The sequence below is a fragment of the Hypoxylon trugodes genome (assembly GCF_022578975.1).
Source record: "Hypoxylon trugodes strain CBS 135444 unplaced genomic scaffold F4822scaffold_12, whole genome shotgun sequence".
In the NCBI taxonomy this organism is placed as follows: Eukaryota; Fungi; Ascomycota; class Sordariomycetes; order Xylariales; family Hypoxylaceae; genus Hypoxylon; species Hypoxylon trugodes.
The window spans coordinates 673559-694785 of NW_026250027.1; the positions used below are offsets into that span (position 1 = coordinate 673559).

The window sequence follows — 21227 nt, forward strand, 5'->3', positions numbered from 1 at the left end:
TGTGGCGTTGTATTTCCACACCTTGAAACTTGGTGCACAAAATTGTCGAATGCAAAGGAATAAAGGCTCGACATTTTGGCCCTGTCGCAAAAACAAAGCATCCAACTAGGTAAGTTTCTGCTACAGTGTAGCACGGTGACACAACAGTAGCCCGGAGCTCAAGGCCCCCCTGGCACCTAATGAAGCACCTAATGAGCACACGAGCCTACCTAGGTACTGTACCTAGACACCTAAGGTTAGCTTGCCTTGCTCATCTTAGGTAGGCACTTTCCCAATTTTTTTTCTTGCCTACACCACACACCCCTCGTCGTCAAAAACCAATCGTTCACTTTAAAGTTTCTATGCTAGTCTCTATTCTGGAAAGGTCGCTTATGCAAGTCTCTGAATCGGCTGAGTTCCATGGATGTTATAATAAGTTCTTATTACTTGATTATCCTGTTTCTTTTGACATACATACACAAATAGAGGCCATCGTCATTATCCTAGCAACTTTCTAGCAACTAAATCCATTCTGCCATTTCATACTATCTTTTCCAATTTTTCAAGATCCGAAATTCAACATCCAATCTCATAGGTGCTTACAATACGCCACCTCATGTTGTTTGCTACTACTATTAGTTCCATTATATAAATGAAGTGGATTACCATCGCCTTATCGGATTGATCAATTCGGCCAAATCAATAAAAAACCATATTAGAAAAAAAAAAAAAAAAAAAAGTGCCCGACTGGGTGGAAACCTGCAAAGCCCGAGTCAATAAGTTCTGTCCACATTCGTCCACTTCGCGGATCCAAGGGCTTTTCCTCATGGATTACCCCGGCCCGGTCCATCGTGAATAGCTAACTTGCTTGGCGACCTTCTCTAGCAGCGACTAACGAAGCCCCGAACTTATCGTCGCTCTTCTTGATTCCTACCCATCGAATCTACCTAGCTTAAACCATTTTTTGCAACTTTGGTCTCGTATGGCCTAAAGTGCAAATTAACCCGGATGACACACTAACCACTCTTTTTGAGTCTCTGGATCGAATTCCAGCGAGTGTCATTCCTTATATTTCGACATGTCTGCCGAAACATCGCCGCGCGCCGTTCGATTTTCCCAGAGCGAAGTTGATCTGGCTCAAGATAAGGTCAAAATCCCACGACCCATAGCCATATCCACCGATTCCGATGGCTCGGGTTCATCTGAGGACTATACACCCGATCCGCATGAGCTCGAGCGCCAGGACGAGTTAGGATCACTTCCCCCATACGGAGATGGCAGTCTCTCGAGTTCCATATCCTCTATGGCTCCAAACTCAGTCGCCAACAATGCCGGTAGACAACGAGGTTCTACTAGCGAAGGGACCGCCAACAATACTACGAATGGTGTAGGCGGTCGCCAGCAGCAAAGACCTCATGTTACGCGAACTCCATCGAGCACCTATGCCCCGCAAAGGGGTCCACCTCCTCAACCGCCCTCTTTTATTTCTACCTCAACACGATCCGGTTCCCGCCGACGAGACCCCGCCGATAAGTTTCGCGATCAAGAACCTGCTTACCTGCGCATGATGCGCCAAGATCGACCGCCGAACGGATACTTCGACCCTTACACTCCCAGTATAGACTATTCCGATGAAGAATCAGAGGGCGAAACCCCTTCATCAGAAGGGGTTTTCGATGACCGATTCCCTAATGATGAGACTATTATGTTCCAGAACCTAATCGACGACACACAACCGACCGAAGAAGATATCAAAGACCCCGTCAATCGCGAACGGTTAGAATGGCACGGCATGCTAGCGGCTGTTTTGACCGGGGACGTTGTTAAACAAGAGAAGAAGCGACTTATCGGCACATCAGAATTACAAGTTGGGAAGTCCACCTACAAAGGTGATCTATGGCTAGGAGTCAGGTCAAAAACAACAGGCCGGTCCCTTGCCGTCCAAAGAAGGATTGTCGAACAGAAACGGGAGAACCTCGACCGAATCATCGACGAAATTATACGATTCGAGGTACAAGGCGAAACTGCAGCGGGTAAACCCGCCCTCGAGCAAGTTCGGGATATTGTCAACAAAATTGGGGTATGCGAGAGCCTATATCCTTCGTGGCAGGCATTAGGAGCTGCGCATCAGCAAGCCACCTCGCAATCATTCCAAGAAGCTTACGATTCCGTTATGTCATGGTACAATACCAATGAAATGATTAACACCGAGCTATCGATCCTTAAGAAGTGGGTTGGCAATGACGACCTAGATTTCCAGAGGACGAAGCAGAGATCACCGAGTACCAATGGTTTAAGCGATGAGACGTCTTTCTTGGACCGCCTTTTGAAGGAAGATGGCTTAAGGTCGCTACATGAAGATGACGAAACTGCGACGCAGGAGTACGCACTCAAGACCAAGTCACTCATTCGAAGGAGTATGCTAACGCCGATCTCAACGACAATCGCCAAGGCTAAGGAGACTCTAATCATGAATTCCTCGGCTTTTCATAAACGGCATCTTCCCCCGTATATCGAGGAAATACTTACGCTTATTAGCTTTCCGTCGCGGCTGATTGAAGAAATCATCAAGGTCAGGGTTGCTTATGCGAGGAAGATGAAAGAGACTACTCAGCAAACACCCATCCTTCAAGATCAAATGATCTCGCAATTTGAGATCCTGTTAAAGCTTGCTATTCGAATCAAACAAGAGAATCTCACGGTTTCCCAGCCTCAGCCTGGGTGGAACCTACCACCATGTATCGATGAGTCGTTTGATCAGGTTGTACTCGATGCTTTGAAGTACTACTTCAAGATGTTGAACTGGAAGCTGAGCCGGAACAAGAACACATTCAAGGAGGCCGAAGTCCTGTTTCAAGAATGGGATTTTGCCAACGAAATCGGCCGGCATCTCGTTGGAGGTGACATCGAAGTCGCCGAACAATTCAGCAACCTCACATACAAAGCTCTCAATCGCCTTAGTCAGACGTTTGAGCGCGAGCTTCAGAGGAAACCTAAAGAAAGCCCAGATGATATGAGTAAAAGATATATGCAAATGTTAGATTCAGTGAGGGTTAGGCAAAGAATGCTCCAACGGTTCTCGAGAATGTTAAGTGAGCATTATGAAAACGCCTCGGATATGAGTATCGCCCTAGGCGCTGATGGCCTCAAATCTCTATATGAACGGCTTTCAGTCACTGGCCACTTTTTGGTCGATGAAGTCGATGGAATACAAATTATAGCATCGCCGTCGCTAATGGGCCGTGACGATGAGGTTCAGTCGATTCTGCGGACTTGCTTCCATGAACAAATTTCTGAAGACCCTACGGACCCGTACGTACTAATACTTCGTCCGGAAGCTCCACTGCACTGGTTTGGCAACCGACGTGTTCAGCCTCTCAACATTGAGTCTACTGACCTCAAGCTTGGCCAAATGCGTCTCATTGCGGACGGGTCTCAAGCCCGATTATCTAACGCGAGAAAACTCTTCCTAGACACGATCGATATGCATCTCGATCTCATCTTAGAAGCACGATCGAACCTACACAAGGTCAACACTAGGTTATTCGAGATTCGAAAAGTCGGCTTTAAATTGTCAAACACATTCATGGACAGTGTTGAGATCATTCGGAAGCAAACGAAAGACTTAGATTGCCAAGACCTTATTCAAACTTGTTTCGTCTTCGCGACAGAGTTCGGGCAACGATCCCTCTTATACATGGACAGTAACCGGCGACAAATGAACAATATGAAACTCACAAAGCTTAGTTTGGATTGGGTTGGTTTTATATGTGACGACTGTAAAGTCACTGATCGCAAGTCCTTCCGTTGGGCGGTGCCCGCATTGGAATTTGCAATGAGCATGACCAGAGGTCGACATATCTTAGGACTCGGCGACGACGAATATGCCAAACTACGAGCAAAAGTGTCGGGTTGCATGTCACTTCTTATTTCACACTTCGATATACTCGGCGCTAAGTCCAACCAAGCCGCCCAATTAGAGCGGGAGCGAATTGAAGCTCTCATCGGAAAGTTCAAGCAATTCGACAAGAACCGTACGCTTGATGACGAAGAAGCTACCAAGTACATCCAAGCGCAACGTCTGCTGCAACTTGGCGATATTGACGATGCACAGAGGCGTATCGTTGAAGAGAGGCAAGGACTAGGACGGGTATTGGAGGTTTCCAACGAAGTCGATCGTTCGTTAGCATACCTATCATCATCCGCCACTAACGTGACGATGAGATGGCAACAAGGGCATTTTGTCGGCGGCGGCACGTTTGGAAATGTTTACGCTGCCATGAATCTTGATACCGGCCATCTCATGGCGGTTAAAGAAATCAGATTACAGGACCCGAAGTTGATACCTCAAATCGCAACACAAATCAAAGACGAAATGGGTGTCTTGGAGGTTTTAACCCATCCAAACGTCGTGTCTTACTATGGCATCGAAGTTCATCGTGATAGGGTTTACATCTTCATGGAATTCTGTTCAGGCGGTTCACTAGCTGCTTTGTTAGAACATGGCCGTATCGAGGATGAGCAAGTTGTTATGGTCTACGCATTACAGCTTCTTGAAGGTCTAGCTTACCTGCATGGAATGAGCATTGCTCACCGTGACATCAAACCAGAGAGTAAGTTCCGCGTTTTACGCAACACTTAATTAATTCCGTACTAATTCAGACAGACATCCTTCTGGACCATAATGGTGTTATCAAGTACGTTGATTTTGGTGCCGCCAAGGTTATCGCACGACAGGGCCGTACTTTAGTTCACGGCGTCGCCGCCACAAAACCCAACAAGTCAATGACTGGCACGCCCATGTACATGTCGCCCGAAGTCATTAAGGGCGAAAACCCAGGGCGTGCCGGAGCGGTAGATGTGTGGTCATTAGGATGTGTTATTCTGGAGATGGTGACTGGTCGTCGACCTTGGTCTAATCTTGATAACGAATGGGCAATTATGTACAACATTGCTCAAGGCAATCCTCCACAACTTCCAACCACGGACCAGTTAAGTCCGCAGGGTATTGACTTCTTAAGCAAATGTTTTATTAGGGATCCAAAGAAGAGAGCTAGTGCTGTTGAGCTTCTTCAGCACGAGTGGATCATGTGCATTCGCAACCAAGTTATCGAGCCGCCAACACCAAGCGATACTAGCAGCAACTCCGCTCAGAGTACGCCACATCCTATTTCAGCGGGAAGCAGAGGAAGTGCGGGAGGGGAGAATGGCTTTTATTAGGGATACTGGCCCCCCGAAGATATGCCTTCTGTTCAAGTTACTGAGACGGTGGAGGATAATGTATCGTCATTTGGCGAGCCCGCGTTGACACCGCCGGCCGAAGATTATGCCGGCACAAACCCGAATATATATCAACTATCAAACGCGAGCACTCGATCAACTCCTCCTATTAATCTACAAGCCGCGCAAGAGTCCGCAAGGAGAGCTCAGATCAGAGAAAATGTTACCAGAGCACGAGCTAGGTCTGAATCTACCTTACCGACTAACTTGCAGTATGATTTTTGGGAAGCAGACTTCGGTCCAAGTTCCTCCAATAGCGGACCTTAAAACCATTTGAAGAAGTCTAAGATGAGGATGGGATTTTGCAAATCCATTTACTATTGTTACGGGGTGTATATACGTACATCTATCACGGCAAAATTGCCTATCTATGCTTAAGGAGGAAGGTTCAACTACTGTACTACGAACGGCCTGAGTTTCATACATCCGGTTGCATGAGCGACGGAGTCGAGAGTATTGTTTGTACCTGTTTTTGTTATTTTTTTATTCACGTTTTCGTTTCTGCATTTTACGGCGTTTATTATTCTTGCAGGTACACAAATAGGGGGTTCAAGTTTAGGACTCACGCCAGGGGTGTATCTTAAGTAAATTTGACGGAGTTGTTGCCTCTGTACCTACTTAGTTTGCTTACCTACGTATATCTGCACAAGTAGGCGTTGAGCAGACCGAATGCGTAAGCAGGGCTTAATACATGAATATGAGAAGGCGGATCGGATCGGGAGATGCCGGAGTCGGAGTAGGAGTCGATGGAGTTGAGAGTTGAGAGTATGGTAATAGTACAGTACATACGTATATACAAGACAACAAACAAGCAAACAAACAAATTAATACCCTTGTAACACCATTTACTATTACACGATATGCTTCCATGATCTGAGATAGATGCCTTGCAGATGTGCACATATTACTTGCATCGGTCAATGTTTGCTGGGTACATATCCGTTATGACATGACATTTTGCTGCCGTCTCCCGCTGTAGGAGTTAGAGATATATTATTAGGTAGATAGCTGGGCGCATCCGATGGGGGAACATTGGTTTTTAATACGGCCGGAGAGGGGTCCGGTTGTGTTACCGGTGTCTGCCGGCTCCGGCGTATGTATAAATAGGGCTGCGGAGTACGGAGTTTATTGCCTAGCTTGGTAGGCGAAGCAAGCAAAAAAAAAGTGAGGCTGGGATGTAGGACGTTTAATGGCGGCTTGGGATTACTTGATTGGGATATGTTTGCGAGGCGTAGGAGTAGAATAGATACATACGTAAGTGTCTTTTTTTTTTTGCATGTCCGGATAATGGCACGGAGCGGAAGGCGGGAAGGCGGGCTGTGATTGTGGCTTTGGGATCCGGTGTTGGAATGACTAATAGGATGATGGATTGGGGATATAGTGTTTTGGTGCGAGTTGAGGTAGGCTAGACGCTAGGTGTTGTGATTGTGATGATGATTAGTATTATGATGGACGTGATTTGCTGTTTGTCCTAGATAATATCAACGTCCTCGGTGTTGTGATGTGCAAAAGCGGAAAGGGGAGAGAGAGTCGGATGTGGGCAGCAAAGTACTAGGAACTTTGCTAGATCTGCATCTCTACTTTGGATACTTCTGTTTGAAAGTATCTCGATGCCCCCTTTGAAGAATAGATCTTGAAGGAATGAATGGGGGAGAAAAGGCGAGTAGTGGATAGTTGCATCGGTGAATAGGTAGGTAGATGGCATGTTCCGGTGGGATAGAATGGTGGATAAGACTTCAAGATGTCAATACGCCTATACACTCTTGCGTAAGGCCAGGCCGGGCAACCAGTCACGTCTCAAAAGCGGCGTGCTATTACGGGTAAATCATCTCATCACCTTTCCATGATTCAATTCACCTCCTCTTGTCTGTCCATCCTACTATTACTATGACTAATCTCAATATACAATCACAATAAAATAGAAAAACTGCCGTACACATCTCACACAAATGTCAAATTAGCAGGTTTACACTCGTGAATACGTAATTGATGCTCTTGGCGGGGAGGTCTGGGAGAGGATAAGAGAGATACCGGGTAAGTTGGTAGGTAGCAGTCACGTCGCTGTAACGGTGATAGACAACGATGACATGCTCCCGTGCCCTCCCCCCTTTTTTCGCAAATGCGAACACGCGCGCGTAATCACAATATTTTCGGTAGAGATGTGTTCACTGGTTTGATTGAGATATCCTCGGTCTAAAACGCACGGTTAGAACCGGTTTTCACGTAGTAGCAGTAAGGCATCTCGATCAAATATCATTCCATTCATTCGATTGCTTGCTGATTGTGCTCTCTGGTCGGAAATGGGAGAGCATACGATGCTACGGTGAGATACGAGCATTTCCAAAACCAGGTCGCCGAATTCGAGTGGGCTGATTCGTCCCAGTTTCAACCTCGACCTTCCCCGATCTCCGGGTGATGGGAGAGTAGTGACAGATTCACAATTCCCGCACCTCTTTCCGTATAGTGAGTTTCCAACTCTAGTCGCCCCTCAAAATAATTATCGCCAACTTAATGACAGATTCGCCATGTCCCTTCATCATTAAACTTGACGGAAATATGCATGTCGTAGTACCTGCGTATCGAGTGGTTGGTCTCAATCACTATCTCCATCGTCAAGAGCATCGTCGTGATCATCATGCGGCGCTCGGTCCTCTAGATGATCGTGTTCTTCTTCTCCCTCTGCACCTTCTTCTTCATCTTCCTCTTCTTCTTCAGGGGCTTCGTTCTCGTCGTCTTCATCTTCCTGCTCTGGTTCGGGCTCTGTCTCAGCGTCGCTCTGATCGCGCAGCTCTTCTGTCGCATCGGCGCCATCGATATCCATAGCAGAATCATCGGGGGCGTTAGGCTTCTGTTTCTTGGAAGCGCGAGGCGCGTTCGTGGTTGCGACGGTCGAAGTTGATACTATGGAGGCATTGGGATCCTCCTGAGAAGCGGCTGCCTTTTCCGCCTTCTTAGCTGCGGCGACCTTACGTCGGTAGGTATTGCGCTTGGTAGTTTGAACTTCATTAAATTCTAGAATTCGTAGAATATTAGCAACCCATAGTACAATAGACAAGAGGGGCGTCATTACGTACTCTGGAACTCAGCCTCGAGACGTTCCCGCATGAAATCGAATTCTATAGTCTCAAGAGCATTGAAGACATCGGCAGGCATAATCGTCTTCTTATTCGATGCTTGTGTCCTCTCGTTTGCCCTACAGCAATCAAATGTTTAGCACATATTGCTTCCTACTGAGATGTGTAGTTTATGAGACGTACGCATTCGCAAGGTGGTTAATAAACACGGTTGCGCTTTTGCTCATAGCGAGGATACCATTAGCTTGGATCTGCGTATTCGGGGGCAAAACACCCTTCGCGAGGCGCGTTATTATCGACTTCGGAAGGTTGAGATCCTAGAAAGAAATCGCCTTGTTAGCTATCATGTGCGCGTGAAGATATATAATCGCATCGCATACCTCGATTGAGACAGAATCCTTGGCACCATTCTCTTTCGATTCTTTCTTATCCTTATCAGCAGGAGGCGCGGCCTCGGCAGGTCGGTGAGAGTCCATTTCTATAGACGGTGTAGGTTTCGCTCTTGCTGCGGCGAGTGTGGCGGCAGCTTGAGCAGCGGCAGCGGCTGGAGCAGCAGGTACAGGTCGGAGGGATGTAGAAGAAGTGTCGGCGTCGGAACCGTCGTAGACAAATTGAGCCATAGATACGTTGCTCAGCCGAGCGCTGTCACTTTTTCGAGGGGGCATAATGTGATGGCGGTGGCGCTAATAGGCCCGGTACTGTGTTTGCTGGGAATTAAAGCGAATTTGAACTTTGAGAGGTCATTAACTTAACATAGGTAGTTAGTGCTGCTAATTTTTTCAAATCGTCGAATAATCATCAGTCAATTGGTTTATACAGTGGTTGATTTGGTTTATTAGTTGATGAAGTTGGGGATTGGAATAGCTGAGTTAGGCTTAGATTATTAGTAGGATTGTCCTATAGCGGCGCGTGCCCCACGTTAGACGCGCCGAAGACGCGTAAAGAGCTTTCCGATAAGGTTTTTAGGGTTAGAAACAGCGCCGATTAGAAGGCACCTTCCAGCAGTCAACACTCAACAATTCTTTCTCCCAATTACCACTTTCATTCTAACTTCTTCAAACCTTCAATTCTAATCCTAATCCAATACATACATCAATCAATTAAATACACCAAGAACCTAATCAATATAAGTATACTCCATCTACATTGATTACATATAGTATAATTGTCATGAGTTGCGCAACGACATCATCCAATGTTAAATTTAGCATCTGATCGGGTCGAGCAAGTTAAGCTTGGGACCAACATTCGAGGCGCCATCTCTTTATACAAACACCCGAGATACGCCATTCTGTAGCGCCCAAGGTCCTGAAGAATGAGAAGCTTTATTCAGCATGCCACAATTGCTAAAATGAGCTTTTCATTAGCACGACATCTCGCCCTATCTGGACTATCTGGACTCTTTCGACATCAACCTTGCTAGGCTCAAGATCAGTCCCGCTCTTGTCGCAGCATCTTTTCCGTACAGTGTACAACACCTACAGCACCTATGCGGGGGTATACACCAAGGCAATAATGCATTATTTAATACCAATATCTTGGGTACTTAGCAAATTAAAGACCCCCTCACAAAACAGGACTACAGTTTAATCTTCGGCATAATTCTTATCATTAAGCTATTTTCCCCTGGGATGATTGTTTGATCGACGACAGGGTTGAGAACGTCACAAACGAACTACGGCATACAAGGCACGCCATCACATGCATGATTAATGAGCAACTCCAAGGGATATGAGCAATAAAACGTGGCAGACACGAGTAGTCGTGATCACGATCAACGATCTATGAGATCCCGGCCGGCCCCCTAGCCATCTTCACCCGGACCCAGCCCCGGCTCCGTCCTTCAGTCCTGTAATTATTCCTTAAGCCTTGATTCACATTCGCCTGGTAGGTCCGGGCTGCCGGCCAGACGGAAGCGCGCGCCGACTCAGATGCAATTTCGATGTACCAAATCACATAGAATAATCAGTTTCACTTTGCGACAGCACTATGAAGGGAACCAAGTCGACCAAGTTATGCTGTTAGTATTCTCAACACGAAGACATCACGAAAAGTGGAGAATTAAAAACAATATGATGTTTTACTTCATTTCAATTAAACATCTTAATTGAATTGCAGCAAGCTTCAAGCCGACTACAAGTGTAGTTTTATCAACTACATTCCGAATCTGAAAAATAGCTTTGAAAAGCTGAGAATTCGGTAGATAAACCTCCTCCCCCTTTATCCTCCGCTCAGGCCCCTCGGCGTCATTTCCCTAGTGGGTAAGATGTGCTCGGGCGCCTGTAGCGACTCTTTCCGCTTGGCCGCCTCGTCCTGTTAATATTCACAGGCCTCTTCGTACCATGCGATGTCATATCCTCAACGACATAACGAGAAAACCGTCAGAAATATGCCTCATGCCTATATCCAATGCAAGAATGCCTCTTCACAAAAATCCCTATCGGCAAAAAAAGCCATAATGCCTTCATCAGAAGTTTCAAAACATAAAAAAAGATCTCTGGGGTATATCCTCCGTGTCCCGCGTTACTCGCGTCTTGACGTTTCCAAAAACTCCTTTGAAGAAATAAAAATGCAATTAAAAAGACGTATTGTTGCTGTCGGCAGTGCATACCATGAACATAATGGACCAGGATTGAAAAAAAAAAAAAAAAATCATCGTGCAGATGCACCAAAAAGGGGGCTCATAAAAGCTAATAGCTGATTGAGATGAGATACGGCCGTGCTTGTGCTGCTAACAGGCAGACAGGCTAGCTAACATAGTTTGTTTCCAAGGCGAAGGAAATGCGGAGTTCCCCATACCACCACTAGCCAGTCTCGATAATAAACGGCGCACGGCTCTCTTGCGTGGCTTCAGCTTGCTGGAGACAGTGTCGCCCTAATTCTCCAACGGTGTGCAAGGATAATTCGAGCCGACCCTTCTTAGCTTACTCCCTCGAAACAGAAAAATCTGTGAGGAACTGAAACAAAGAGAGAATGCTTATTCGTACACCCCCCCGGTAATCTCCAAAACTTGGAAAACGTGGGAAATGGCAGGGATAGAAACTTGAATGTTGAAACCAACCGCAGATTGCGATTCTCAGCCTACGGCCAATCCGATCGTATGGTCGTTTTTCCGCCGAGACGGAGGCGGCGATAGTCCGGTTAGTTGTTCATTGTCGCCGAAAGATAACCTTGGGGGCGGTGGGATAGATGAGTTTGAGTATATGCGGTTGTGGCTTCGTGTGTGCGCATCGCTCGATCCTCTTGGAGATGAAGATGCCTCTGCTGCGGCGTCCCTCCATGCGGCTTCGGCGAAACTCCTCATACTGCTACTCCGTGATCCTCTCGCTCGGCTGTTCATATTTGGTGAGTTGGGTGGCAGTTTGTGCAATCTCGACGGATGTCGTTTCGGTGAAGGTAAGAAGGGATCGTCTCCTGGAACTGCATCATCCGTTAAACCCGATCGTGCATTCGGAGCCCGTGCCAAAACCGCTACGGGAGGTTGTGGGAGATCGAAGCTGTATTTGTTGTTAATAAACGACCTCGGAGATGCTACTTCGGTAGAATGTCGTCCGCCGTGTTGATATTGAATTACACTTGGCGCTCTCCTTGTCGATGTTGCTGTCGACGGGTTCTGCGAATGATTCGGTCGCATGGTGTACCTATCCGTCACTTTCTCGGCCGATTTATTCGATTTCCATGTCGCAATCTCGTCATCGCCAATCGGTGTGATACCCCTCTTAAACATCGGTAATTTCTTTCGTCGTTCCCCCGTGCATACATAAGCCGCCACGGCTATCAGAATTACTCCTGTAATGCTTAGCACGGTGCTAAGTGCTATGGTTAGTGTGGAGTTTCCATCGCCGGTGGATGAGCTGCTTGGCGTTTGAGGGTTCGACATTGTGGACGTTTCAGTGGGTGAAGTAAAATCGGTACTAGGCGTGGTAGTGGTGGATTCAGATGCCACGCTTGGCGCTGATCCTGTAATACTGGAAGTGGTTTTTGAAGTAATGAGAGTAGTCGGTGGAGTTGAGTCCACCAAAAGAGAATTCGTGGTAGCGATAGTCGTAAGCTTGGCTGATGAAGTCTCAGCCGGTGCTAAAATGGTTGATGATGATAATGAAGCGAGTGTCGTCGAGTCGATGTTCGTCTCAGTGTCCGGAGGCGCCGAAGTCGTTACCGGATTAGCTGGGCTCTCCCCTAGGGGTGGTATTTCCACAGGAGTCACAGTTGCAGGAGCCGGCTCAGGTGGCGGGCCTGGAGTATCAGTACCATCGGGACCTTGCGGGCCACGCTCCTGTTTCGGTATATTTGACGGGATGGCAGCCCGTGAAGTTGAGGCTACCAGTGAAGGCGCCGCGGTTTCTATATCAAGAAGTTAGCTGACCGGTCCGTAACTCATTTAGCTTTCAGAAATAACACCGCCACTCTTGACGAACCCTTCTGGCTGCTGCTTAGACTCTGCGGCGGCACAATCACTGAGGAATTCCCACTTGGGGGCCCTTGTCGAACATCTAATCGTAAAGTTCGAGCTACACCAGGTAAGCCGAGTAAGAATAATGTCGTTTGAAACCTCATGGCGGGCGTTTCTCAGTTTATCCGTTTCCTCGGTCCAGCCGGTCTTCTCTTAAAACGCAGCTAGCAGCTATCAAAGCTCATAACTGCTTGCTTATACCAATCGATGGAAAGTAATCATATCCAGCAGCCATTGGCCCGCCACGGCTGTTATACGATTCGACACGAAATGAAGACTCAATGCAAAGAAAAAATAGTGAAATTAGGGGGGTGATAGGTTAGGAGGGTGAAATAACTAACACTTCTTGTCTTTTCACTGGCCAACTCTCACTGGCTTAGTAGCCGGTTTGGAGTACGAGGAGCAAGCAGGGAAGAAAAACCACCGCTTGATATTAGATTGCCTTTCCTACAATAATAAAGCCGAACGAACAGCAACGACAAGCCCCCTTCATCGAAATGTTGAAATGGGGGAAGGGTTGGCGTTTGAGGGAGAGTGAAGGTTTCCAGGATATGGATTCGGGTTTGGTTTTGACTTTTTTGAAACGAATGGAAGAGACCGGGCGGAAAATACGAAATTACGAGGGTTTATCACCCGTATAAGAGAGCGTGCGTGGGATACCTGGGGTTAACTAACTAACCAACTAACCAGCTGGGTAGGTAGACAGGTAGATAGGCTGGCAAGCAGGCACGCTGGAACGAAACGAAGTCGTGCGCGGAGGAAACCTGACGTTTGGGGGTTGTTGAAGGGTGGTGGAGGTAGTAAGTGGAGGGAAATTGACGGGAGACGGAGCGATATGTATGTATGGATTATAGATGTGGATTATGGGTATGGGTGTAGGTAGGTACGTATGGATACGGGGGGCTAGGAGATCTTGATATTCCTAATTTTTCACCCACTTTCACGGTGGAGGAGAAAAGGTAGGTATGGGATGTATGTTGTAGATATGTAGCGTAGAATTTCAACACCTGGTCCGGCTTTTACGAGTCCCAGCGTGGGTTAATACCACACCATGCCGTGGCAGTTTATGGTTAGCGCCCGCCGATGAGGGTGTGTGGTTGTAATTTAGAGGGGAGTGGACCACGCGGGAGGGTTTCGCACAATGTAGATGTGTAGGCTGGGTATGTATGAATATGTGTGTATGAGACGTGAGAATGCAGAGGTGGTTAATAATAAGGGAACCCATGTATATGTGTGTGGTGCTGTGTTCGCGCGGGCTCGTTTCGAGAACCATATGGGTAGTACATGCAACCAGGTATTATTATGTGGGTAAGGAAATGTACATATATCTCTAAGAGGTCTTAATACTGGACCCCCATCACTGCGATCGACAAGATTGCTGCAAGATAGATAAGTTGTTGAGGGACCAGCCCAGACCTAGCGCTTGTACGGTGTGTGTAAGTGCAGGCGAAGGAAAATAAAAAAGGCACCTCTTTTCTCGATATGGATAATGCTCGATGACGCTGTCAGATTTCTCTAGTATTCGGAGATATTGTCCTGTAATGGATTATCTACTAACCAGATTGTTACTGCTTGCTCACCTTTGACCTTATGACTATTCTCGTCATTATATGAAATACGTTAGATCCCTTTGGCTTTTTTGGCTTGTAGGTAACTGGCTGACTGGCTAGCTAGCTAAGTGAATAATTAGCTTGTTGCTGCACTTCATGATGCCTCTTCTCTCTTGACATAAGAACTAGGACAGGGGCAAGGCTCTTAGTCTTAGAGCTGGCGCACCTCGGATAATAGAGAACCTAGCAAGGGTTACATTCATGGTCAGACCCACGACGAACCACGAAAGCCAAGTGCGTAGTTCGCTAGGGAAATTCGTACAGTATGTACGAACTAAAGTACGTACATGCTTAGATACATAATAATATGGAGTTGTCTCTTTGGCACAGACGACTAGGGTTATATTTTTCTTGTCGCTGTGAAATCTGAAGGCTGGTTATTATGTTATATAGCGTTGTATTGAATTATATGGGAATTTCCGCATCGTACATCGTACAGCGCACATCGCATCCATCCATCCACTCTGCAACTCGCATGCTAAGGTACACCGTAGCCTACCTAATTCTGAATCTATCGACCGTGATGAATCAACTCGGTAGGACCAGTCACCTTACAGATATTCAGGAACAAGGTCTGGGAGGTGCCAGGTGTTCGCGGCCTTTCTTTTTTTTCTTCGTGTGTCCGCTTTTTTTCTATCTTGTCTCAAAATACCTTGGTTTTTTATTTTCGCCTGCCTTTCTTGGGGTCCTATTCGAATCATTTCCTTATAGGGTGTTCGACTAAGATTCAGGTACGCGAGGCATAAATGAGAGCAATCGACGAATGAGAGTTGTAGGATGACATTTTGTCTCCCCCCAAGCGCAGAAGCACCTCGTGGATGGCGTGGATGGGGCGGGGTGGGTGTGGTACAACTAATCTCAGTTTGGTTTAGGGGGGCCAGATGTTGCCAATGAAGTCGAACCAGAAAAGGAGAATGCTCTCTTCTGTTCTCCTCTGAGAAGAGATGAAGAGGGGTTCTCCAGATCTAACGAATCGTAGCGCTCGTAGGCATCGGTTTGAGTACCTACAGCAGTCTTTTCCTGTCTCGCCTCCACCTTAGTTCGACTACCGAAAACGGGACCTCGCATCGGCATCTTTTTCATTCTTGTCACAAAATACTTGTGGGAACCAGGTTACACACCTCTACCCACGCATCGAGTATATTAAAAATACCTAGGGCGAAAGAATTCTTAGACCAATCTGACTTCACCTCCGTCCCGGAGCGTCTCAACGTGCAAGAAACGTGCTGGCTATCGGGAGCGTGGGATTCGTCGATCATTGTGTGCCTATTGTCTCGGAGGCATTTTGCTGACTCTGCCTACTTCGGTTTAACGCAGGTAGGGTGAATGAAACCGTTGTTGGCCCCTCTACCCTGAATCCTACGGAAAGTCGTACATACATATCTATAATACATACTACATACATAGATTACATACGTGTCGCATGGCTCGTCACTGCATGAAGCGGTCGATTGAGGGCGGTTCGCGAGCTAACCAGGCTGAGGTTGTCCCGTAAGCGCGAAGGGCTTACCTAGCTTTATGCAGGCACTTTCACAGGGCGAGACTCGTCTCTTCCTGTCCTAACGTCCTAAGCTAAGTGGGATGAAATGCGATATGCGACAGCCTCCCCCACGATGTTTCTAAATAATCTATTATCGGCGACCTATTATGATATTTAGGCTCCAGGGGCACAGACACGAAGAGTAAGCCACTAAAACTTGGGACGACAGAAGGCGATACGAAGGACTGAAAAAGCAAAATTAGTAGTATTTGCTTCTACTTTCTGCTTTAAACGTAAGAGATGTATGCCGTTGAATGTACGTCATCAGCACGTAGTAAGTCGGTTGGAAACTCGAAACAAGCTCACTTCTATGTCGTGCTTGGTGTTGTACATTTCTTTCGGTCCAATTGTGACCCGACCTGGATGAGGTTGTGACCCCCGTTCGCAGTCCGGTGATGGTCTGGCTTACCATTGGACAATCCCACATCTTGTCAGACCCCAATAGTTCGGAGGTTTCAATCCTTTTATTCAATTCCTGATTCCTGTTGTAACTACGGTACCTGTACCTGTGCGATTCCCCTGTCGAGCCTACCGAGATCTCTCATATTGACTAACATCGAGGGAGCGAATAACAGCCGATCGAGGCCAAGTTGAAGAGTTCATTAGTTGATGCCAACCCGCAGCCGCAGGCGCAGGTGATGAAACAAGCATAAGACACTTGTGTACAGCTTCCATTGGTCTAGAATATGGAACTATTCTTTGATCTATCAGACCATTCTAGAGCCTCACCTGGGTAGCTAGGTGGCAAGCGCATAGATCCAGGGCAGGATTTCGGTGGAGGATTCGTCGGGGTAAGATATTCAGTAATTCCTATTAAGCTTACAACACCTCCATGAAAGGATTCCGAAAATTGACAATTATGACATCGCATCGTCCAAATGACCAGATGACCTAGAAAGTCAATTCAAAAAGCGGTCAAACCCCCAAGAAAGAAGATGTTCTGAGGCTCTGGGGTTTGTAGATTTGGGCGAATGCCACAATGCAATTAAAATGGTAAAATAAAATCAAACAAGCGTGAAATAAGCGTCGATTAGCGATGCAACGAGGAGGGTTAAAATGCCAAGCTTTTTTACCTTACCCTTTTAAGAAATCCAGTGATAGACTATGTACCTAAGTATTCATTGACCCCATAATTAACCGCAATCGATCCCGTTAAGTCCGTCAAGTCATAATAATCTAAACCGAATTGGGACTATTCTTATATCCTTGTACCTCTGTATTTATCTTAGTATCTTGAAGCTGAACTGACTTACAAGGACCAACCATGATGCTATGATAGCCAAGATGAAGTACAAGACGATCTATGGACTTTGCTTCCGTCGATCATGGCCCAAGCTTCTAAAATATTTCATACATTCACCAGAAATTCACCGATAACCACTAAGCTTCTGATGATCGTTGAGGACAATAGCCGAGACATTTTCTTGTTGGTAGTACTGAATACAACAAGCATCTCAGCCACTTGTCAATCTACGGCGCCCACGGGTATTGTCGTGGTACGCGTAAATAATTAATTTGCTTGTCATCATCAGATCGATAACGTCCTTCAATTGCTTCTTGAACCAGGTTACTCTAACTTTGTATGCTTGTCCGTACATAATGCATACATACGGACAGCCCGCTTGACCAGGTTCGGGGTGGTTCCGCCGAGAAGTCCCGCTCAGTGTCAAAGCACTTCTGCAAACCATCGTCACCTTGCTGGTCTACTAAACCGAAGACCGAAAACCAGGGTGCCGATCTGAAAGTCATGTACGCGGGATAAGACATAAAAAAAGCAAGAGGTTGGAATATATTTTATTTTCTTCATAAGGACATAATATCTACAGTCAATATCACATGCACCATGTGCTTTCCCGTATAAGACAGAGACATTATCAAAAATCAAATTATCTAAGGTGGCTTTGCTAGAAATTACATTGATACCTTGTGACAATGGTTTCAACCATAATTAATGAACAAGAAAACCAAAACTGTCATCACCTATCCACGCCACAACGTAACACGGAGCGTCTCGTGGTGATACGAAACTAGGTACGACCGTCCGACGAGCCACCCTCTATCGTATTAACACGATGCTTCGGTACCGGTCTCTCACATCATCGCCATCATCATCATGACATTTCTCTCAAAAGGTTGGGACGGAGAATTCCTCTTAAATCTCCGAGTAACATCGCGATACACACTAGTTCGCGATACACTGCCTATCACTAGTTTCGTGATCCTTCCTCCGTAGGGCTGTGGTTGAGGACTTCCCTTCAGAACAAACTAAAACCGTACGATGTCGGTCGCGATTCTTTGGATGGACCAATTTCACTAACCAACCAAATAGACGACCACATGACTTGAAGGAACAGGCTAAGCGAATGCATCCCCGGGGCGTAGGAACAGGGGGGTATGTGGTGGAGTTTAGGCCAATGCTACCTGCGAAGACCCGGAGGATCTACAGTACATCAAGACAGGTAGGGGAAGACTAACCTCGACGCAGTACGCACACCATGTAAATAGGTGCTGGATAGCTCGGCTGAGGAACTTATTATCGTTGCTCAGCTTTGTCTCGGAAGAAGCGTGAGACAATTGCCCGCGATCGATACACAATGTACCTATTCTGTATTCCGTGAAAGAGTGTAAGACCTTTTCGCATTTACACCCATCCATTCATCCATCCCATATCCTGGATTCGTGAGGTGATTATGCGCCGTACCTGGCAGAATTGTAGCGCGGGTTACTCGGCATTGTTCTAAATGCAACGGCCTTGTCTGCAGTTGCAGGAACCAAGAAACTAAGATTCGCGTGCCAATATATTTTTATTTAGGTGGTTTAGGGTGTTTACCGGGCGTCTAACGGGCATGGAGAGGGAACCCTAAAGTGCTTGCATGCATTATACATTAGTTATCAAGTATAGACCTTACATACTAGCATCCTATGCCATGGTACTTGGGCATGCTTAGACTTATTGTTTCAAAAGCTTAGCTTCCAGGTTATTTTTTATCGTTTCTGTTCCTTGCTTTAGGGCGAATGGTGTTACGAAGGAGAGACTTGACTTGCTGACTGCATATACTAGATTAGGCACATATTGATTTCTAAGAGCTAAGCGTTATTCATGATATTAAGTTGTGGCGTGCGGAGAAGTTACGAAGGATTTCCTATATTGACTTTATTGTATACACCATGTAAGAAGCGTACCTACCTCTTGTAACTAAGTTTTGTATGTATTTGTAACTGTGTATGGGATCTAATTCTGTAAGGTGTGGCATACTTTATACAAGGTATTCCTAGTCTCGGCAGGGGTTATTTCGGTAGTGTACGCGCTAAATCAGCCACTTACGCGCCACGAGCACGGATCAATCGGGTCCATCTCTGTCTATCTCTCTTCTCATTCGTCTATTTCTCTTCTTCTCTTAATCAACTTGGGAATAGTAACTTTAGCAACTTTAGCAACTTCTTAATTCATCTAGCTTCACCTCCCACTATTCACCGCCAGTCTGACATACCGAATCCTTCCAACGTCCCGCCGTTATGGTTCTACCTACGCTACATTAGAACAATTACTACTAAATCATCAGGCATTTAGGCACTGAAGGATTCCCCTCGATAAGAAGCTCGTGACCTATTTTTTATTCATGCGGCTATTATACCATAAACAGTATAGAAGGTCTATCTAACCTACCACTAGGTAGTATTAGACCTCTAAGTTGACAAGGCTGATGGATCTCAACAGATACAAGGATCTTCGAAACTTGACATGTTGGTGAGCAATGAATTATGATCCTCTCTCCATCAATGTTACCTACGCAGAATAGGGCTCTTCCGGGTATTCCGCACGTCCATGGCTCTACCCGCTCCTACTACGAACTAGACATGCGCATAGGGTATTGATGCTTCTGCTAAATCGCGGGCTGCGACATACTATCTAGAGACATACCCTTAAGTATTTTTCAAGTGGAGTTGGTATCCGCTGTCGCCATCAACGCGCATAATGACTTGCAGACCCGCAATATGGTATTCAAACTTGATAGATACTCTCCGCTATCGCATAACTCGCGCTAGATCCGATAGTGGTGTCTTCGATTTCAGCCGTATTTTTCAGCTGTATCATATTCGTCACGCGGGTCAGCAAAAAGCCCCCTAAAGGAATAACCTAGTAACAAAAAATCTTGCAACCTTTACAAAAGTCCTGTTATGGCTAAAGTTGCTCTGCTAGAAACCAACGTCCTATTCGTTGTCGATAAGGGTCTAGGCTCTAGTCGCTTTACTTTGGGGCTACCCCCATACGCCATCCTATACCTAAGAAGTCCCAGATATACGAGTTTAATCGTATAAGAAGGTTGCCATAATATTCGTCACTTACTAACGACGATTATGCGTTCAAGTGAACCTGAATTTACCCGGCCAATGAGACCTAAGATAGGAGATACTCTATGAAGAAATCCCGTAAACACCACCAGGTCTCTAACGTCTGCAGTGCGACCCTACCTTTTTCTCGATGGAATGACTGTCCCCGCGAGACACAAGAAACACAATCCGGGTTCTTGGTCCATAGGATTCACTTGAAGACTTGAAGCGTAACTAGTGGACAAGCCTGAAGAGAATATGTCTCGGCCAGTTTGCGGTAAGGGACGTCGGTCTTGATGCCCAACCCTTTTTCTCCCCCCGCCGATCAAGACGGGCTCAGTTCCCCTTACTCCGTTCATGTGAAAGGGACTCCTTTTTCGCATGATGTTCCAGACGGATGTCGGTGATGGTGATAGATTATTGAGATTGCCCCTTTTTGGTTGTCATTCATTGGCTAGGTGGGGAGTCTGTCGCAAATCGCGCCAGCAACCGGTAGTATTGTCTCGCCCCGTTTCCCCCACGATTCAATATCGCGAGATTACAATTGATGTGTGCCTTCAAATCTAGGTTATTCCAGAGACGGTGGTATGTCCGGCAAGAAATCTCTGCTAATTTTCTAGGCCGACGCCAAGTTGCATCACCGTACATCACGGGGGACACGGCACACTGACTCCGCTTCAAGAGTCATGAGATGTTCGGCGGCGTCATATACGGATTGTCGTAGACACATAGCACATATTAGCAGTAACATTCACTCCGTGAATATACCGGATATTTCCAGGTTTGTAATTGAATAATTTTAGTTATTGGTTCTCATCGCTCCACGAGGAACGCCTGACTGACTAGATCGCCTAGAAATGCTCTCGAAGATAATCACTGTTACCGAACTGCGTCGAACTGTGGCTCAAGAAGAGTAGCGACGCTAACCGAACATTGGTGGGAGAGGGCTGCATACTGCA

The 21227-nt window shown here is 46.4% G+C and overlaps 2 protein-coding genes across 2 annotated transcripts; one reads left to right on the forward strand and one right to left on the reverse strand.

Annotated features, from left to right (window-relative positions):
• Positions 1-777: 777 nt before the first annotated feature.
• F4822DRAFT_92471 (MAP kinase) lies at positions 778-5571 on the forward strand. The gene is made up of 2 exons (XM_051464172.1): positions 778-4592; positions 4646-5571. The coding sequence occupies exons 1-2, from the start codon at positions 1058-1060 to the stop codon at positions 5197-5199; spliced, it is 4089 nt and encodes a 1362-aa protein (XP_051308881.1). The 5' UTR covers positions 778-1057; the 3' UTR covers positions 5200-5571.
• Positions 5572-7538: 1967 nt separating this feature from the next.
• Positions 7539-9178, reverse strand: F4822DRAFT_92488 (histone-fold-containing protein). The gene is made up of 5 exons (XM_051464173.1): positions 8714-9178; positions 8517-8650; positions 8334-8452; positions 8019-8271; positions 7539-7977 (listed from the first exon to the last, which is right to left on the reverse strand). The coding sequence occupies exons 1-5, from the start codon at positions 8996-8998 to the stop codon at positions 7971-7973; spliced, it is 798 nt and encodes a 265-aa protein (XP_051308882.1). The 5' UTR covers positions 8999-9178; the 3' UTR covers positions 7539-7970.
• Between the last annotated feature and the right edge of the window lie 12049 nt (positions 9179-21227).